Source organism: Quercus robur, chromosome 5, assembly GCF_932294415.1.
Source record: "Quercus robur chromosome 5, dhQueRobu3.1, whole genome shotgun sequence".
NCBI classification, from domain to species: domain Eukaryota; kingdom Viridiplantae; phylum Streptophyta; class Magnoliopsida; order Fagales; family Fagaceae; genus Quercus; species Quercus robur.
Window position 1 is genome coordinate 29,445,421 of NC_065538.1, and position 5,027 is coordinate 29,450,447.

The 5,027-nt window shown below is 33.7% G+C and overlaps 1 protein-coding gene across 1 annotated transcript; it reads left to right on the top strand.

Moving 5' to 3' along the window:
* The first annotated feature begins 4,456 nt into the window (after positions 1-4,456).
* On the top strand, positions 4,457-5,027 carry LOC126729058 (probable histone H2A.1). Its single transcript, XM_050434802.1, has 2 exons — positions 4,457-4,660; positions 4,785-5,027. The coding sequence occupies exons 1-2, from the start codon at positions 4,472-4,474 to the stop codon at positions 4,995-4,997; spliced, it is 402 nt and encodes a 133-aa protein (XP_050290759.1). The 5' UTR covers positions 4,457-4,471; the 3' UTR covers positions 4,998-5,027.

Genomic DNA, 5,027 nt, shown 5'->3' on the forward strand with positions numbered 1-5,027 from the left:
ATGTATATGAATTTTGAAAAATTATTAGATACTCCTGCAGTATTATAAATGCATAGTCTCCCATCTCACATGAATGGTGGGTCTCACCATAAATTTAATTAGTGGGATCTACCATTCATGTGAGAGAAGGGAGTATACATTTATGATACTCCGGGAGTACACAATAATAAGTACCCTATAGTACAAAGATGTGATACTCTCTAATCTCTACTCTTATTTGAATGATAATTAAATTCCAGTATGAATTTTTTTTTTTTTTTTTTTTGGAGAAAATTTTTCCAGTATGAATTTAATTAATAAGAAGAACTCTAAATAAATACTCTCTCATACTATAGTTATTTTCATTAGTCATTATGCCATTTGATGTGTTACTATATACTTTATATTATAAATGATAGAATCAAGTTGTTTTTTTTTTTTTTTTTTTTTTTTTTTTTTTTTTTTTTTTAAATACTTGTTCCATATGGGCAATAGATATCAAATGGTGTACAAAATCTTGCTCTTCTTTTGTTTTGTTTTGTTTTTTTGTTTTTTTTTTCAGTATTTATTTTAGCAATGCAGCATTCCTATAATATAAAACAGTTAAAAGATCATAGGGGTTCATCCATCTCAATATGTATGATTAGAACATATACGGGTCTGCTAAAATTTCTTTTTCTTTGAGAGGAAAACAGATCATTTTTGTTACTTAGAAGTTAGAATTATATATATATATATATATATATATATATTTTTTTTTTTAAATCAGAAAACCAAATGTTAATTAAACAAAGTCATTTTGGGCTTTATAGCATGCAATTATTGAACAGAGAATTAGATTGGTCCAATCTGACTGCTATGTGGGTGACAGATGCCTCTCTTTAATTTAATTGGACGTTATAAATAATTCATTGGGACGCATGCTTGGGTTCCCATCAGACGTGTGGAAACTATGAAAATCATTTCACTATTTATCTATAATATAATAGAAAAATTGGATCCTAAAATTGGTGGATGTACACTATAACACCATGTGTTTTTTTTTAAGCATACTATAATGATACGTGACAACTTCTTACATTATATGGAAAAAAACGTCACATGTCAAGTTCATCAAAAAAAAAAAAAAAAAACGTCACATGTCAAAAGATTATTTGTACATGTCAATATGGTGGTCATAACAAAAATTTTGAACGAAGTAAATGCATTTTTTTAATATGATATTTATGTTCATGTTTTTATTCATATTTATGACCATTAATTCTTAAATTGTCATTCACCTTTTAATTATGAGAGATGTTACGTCTACAACATTTTTACAACAAATCACATGTGGTTAGTTGTTATTGGTTCAAATTTGAAACTAACACTAAGATCACTTTTTTGCCCCAACAATAACAACCAGTAACAACTTGCCCCTAAGGATTTATTGTAAAAATGATGTAGACATATCATTTCTCTTTAATTTTACCAACCATTTCCTTTCCAAAGACTATTCAAGTATTTTATTGAAAATTCTTTAATTGATAATATATGTGCAAAAAAAAAAGGGTCATGCTAACGAGTGCCCTTAGGGCATTCGTTAACAATCCATTTTAGGAAAGTTTTGACATTATTTTTATGAAAAATGAAAAAAGATGTCAAAACATTAATTGTTTTTTTTTTCTTTTCTCATAAAAACTTTCTTTAACTGGATTCTTAACCAGTGTCCTAAGGGCACTTGTTAGCATTTCCTAAAAAAAAAAAAAAAAACACAATACTTGGAGTCTTAAATGCCTAATTATAAAATTTTACAAAAAAAAAAAACTACTAAAATGATGGGTATTTGGTATGAATCAAAATCTTCTGTATCATTTTCTTTGCACAACTCTATGTACCATTAATAAAATTCTGTCGTGTGCATTAATCCCTAAATTTATGCATATAATTTCTCTTACCTAAAATTAAAAAAAAAAAAATAGCAACAAAAATAACAAACGCTTCCCTTCCCCACCAAGGCCACCACGGTTACCACCATCAACCTCCACCATTGGCACTGACAAAGACCACCACCATAACCTCACCAGCATCAAAAACTGCCCTAGAAGAAGGTCGAATAAATCTATTAAAAATTAACTCAAACTTTGCAATCCAACAAAACCTCAACGTTGTTGACAAGATTTGATTCTTTAGGGTTAATTGGTCTCATTGTTGGATAGATTTTGGTTTTGGGATTTGTAGGGAAATGGTTTTTGTTTGCTTAAGAGGAAGACGCGATAGGTAGTTAGGTACCATATATATATATATGGTAAAACAAATGAAAATGAATGAACATTGCCAAATCTCTCATAAATTTTTTTTTTTTTTTTTTTTTTTGCTAAGGTTTTGTTTGAGACCTGCTTATTTTGCTGAAATAGAAATTTTTTTATTGAAAGTACTGTAAATAAAGGTAAAAGTTAGCTGAAATAGTACAGTGAGACCTATGAATAGTACCAAAAAGTACAGTGGGACCATGAATAGTAACAAAAATAAACTAAATAGTAAAATAAGTTGACTTTTTAATTTGAAGCCAAACGCACACTAAAAACGTATTAGGTGGTAGATTCAGATTCTTTAGATTTCCAATACCAGTCAACCACTAGTTTATTTGAGTTGGATATAAGCCGGCTATAATTCTATAAATTGCTTGTGATGTTTTATGTTCTCCCAACCATAACTTATCATGTAATTTTTATTTTTATTTTTTTACTTTCCTTATAAAATAAGCAAAATTCAAAATAGGAAAAAATCTTACCATATTTAGTTAAGTATAAAGTGGAACACAAAATATGAGATGACATAAATTTTGTATTCAGTCAGCGTAATGTTTCAAGTTATGGTGCGTCTCAATATAGGCGTAAATGTACTTTTAGTCCCTACATTTTAGCCTAATTTCTATTTTGGTCCATACTTTTCTATTTTACCATTTTTAGTCCTCAAAATGAAAAACACGGATTATTTTGGTCCTTACTGTTAGCCCACTAACGGAAATTGCTTATGTGGCAAACTGAGTTCACTGCTGACACATTAAACGCTGGCGTGATTATTAAAAATATATATTAAAAATAATTTTATATCTTTTAAATGCCATGCAGCATTTTAATTAAAAAAAATTAAAATTAAAATAACTCCTTTTAAAAAAAAATCATTTTTCCATTCTTTTTCTTCTTTCTTTTAAAATAAACCAAAAAAAAAAAAAAAAACTTATTATCTTTCTCTCACTCTCTCATGTGTGTTTGTGTTTGTATCTTTCTCTTCTTTTACTTCTTCTTTTTTAGATCCATAAATTTAGTTTTCATTTTCATTTTCTATTTTTTTTTTCCTCTCTCTCTCTCTCTCTCTCGGCTTTCTCTCATTTTCCTAAATAGGTTTGATTTTGGTTAGAGAGAGAGAGAGAGAGGGGCTTAGATTGGTGGTGGTGGAGGTGGTGGTTGCAGATTTGTAGTGGAGGTGGTGGAGGTAGTCAAGGAGCTTAGATTGGTGGTGGAGTTGGATAGAAGGGCTTAGATTGGTGATGCAAGTAGTCTCAGTGGAGATCGGCGGTGGAAGTGGAGAGAAGGGCTCATATCAATGCAGATCGACGATGAAGGTGGAGAGAGAGAGGGTTGGATTGGTTAGGTTTGATGGTTGTGCTAGATCGCTGGAGGTGGAGATCGTGGTGGCTGGGTCAGATTGGTGGTGTTGGTTGGGTTTTTTTGGGTTGCAGGTGGTGGGTAGATCTGGGTTTCTGGGTCTAGATCGGTTGAGTTCATTGGTGGTGTTGGTTGGGTTTTCTGGGTCGTAGGTGGTGGGTAGATCTGAGTTTTCTGGGTCTGGATCGACTAGGTCCATTGGTGGTGTTGGTTGGGTTTTCTGGGTTCGCAAGTGGTTGGGTTTTCTGGGTTTGTAGGTGGTGGTGTTGTGTTTGGTTGCTAAGAAAATGGTTAATAAAATAGGCGAAACTATACTATTGGTCCCTGAAGTTTACCCTGTGTGCATAATTGGTCCCTTAAGTTTGAAGTGAGCACAATTAGTCCCTTAAGTTTTAAAACTAAGTTGTATTGGTCCTTTTACTAACTGCTGTTAACGGTGTTACTTACGTGGCTAACGGAACAATGACTTGACATTTTTTAAAATGATGTGGCATGTTTTTAATTAAAAATTAAAAAAAATAATTTCCACATGAAATTGAAAAATCATATTCACTGAATTAAAAATAAATCTGATATTTTAAATTCCTATCAACGATCAATCCACCATCATCAAGCATAGCCACTGCATTGTAGGCGAAGGATTTGCTCCGGCGGCATCATTTTGGCTAGCCGGAACATCAGATTGAAGAAAGGATCTGAGATTGAAGAGAAGGATCTGAGAGCACCCCAACTCATATTCTCTCACATTCCACACTATTCAAAGAAACTCACACACGCATTCAGTTCCCTCTCAAACCTTCTTCGATTCCCAAAAGTCCCTTTTGTCTCTCTCGCTTTCTTCAATGGTCGGAAGAGGCAAATCTCTCGCCGCAGGCACCGCCAAGAAGAGCACATCTCAGAGCAGCAAGGCCAGTCTCCAGTTCCCCGTCGGCGGAATCGCCCGTTTCCTCAAAACCAGCAAGTACGCCGAACGCGTCGGCGGTGGCGCCCCTGTCTACCTCGCCGCCGTCCTCGAGTATCTCGCCGCCGAGGTCAGTTTACAGTTTTTGACAGTTACAAATTCTGTTACTTTCGTTTCTTTTAAAAGTAAAAGTTTACTTCTTTGTTATCGATTTTAAAAAGAAGTTTTGTGCGGTGAATTTTTCATTTTTTTAGGTTTTGGAATTGGCTGGGAATGCAGCGAGAGACAACAAGAAGACACGCATAGTGCCACGTCATATCCAGTTGGCGGTGAGGAACGACGAGGAACTGAGTAAGCTTCTTGGGTCTGTGACCATCACAAACGGTGGCGTTTTGCCCAACATTCACAACATGCTCTTGCTTAAGAAAACCAGCGCCGGTTCCAAGAGCGGCCCAATCGATGACTAGACCGAAGGAGCTTTCTCAATGATCTATTTT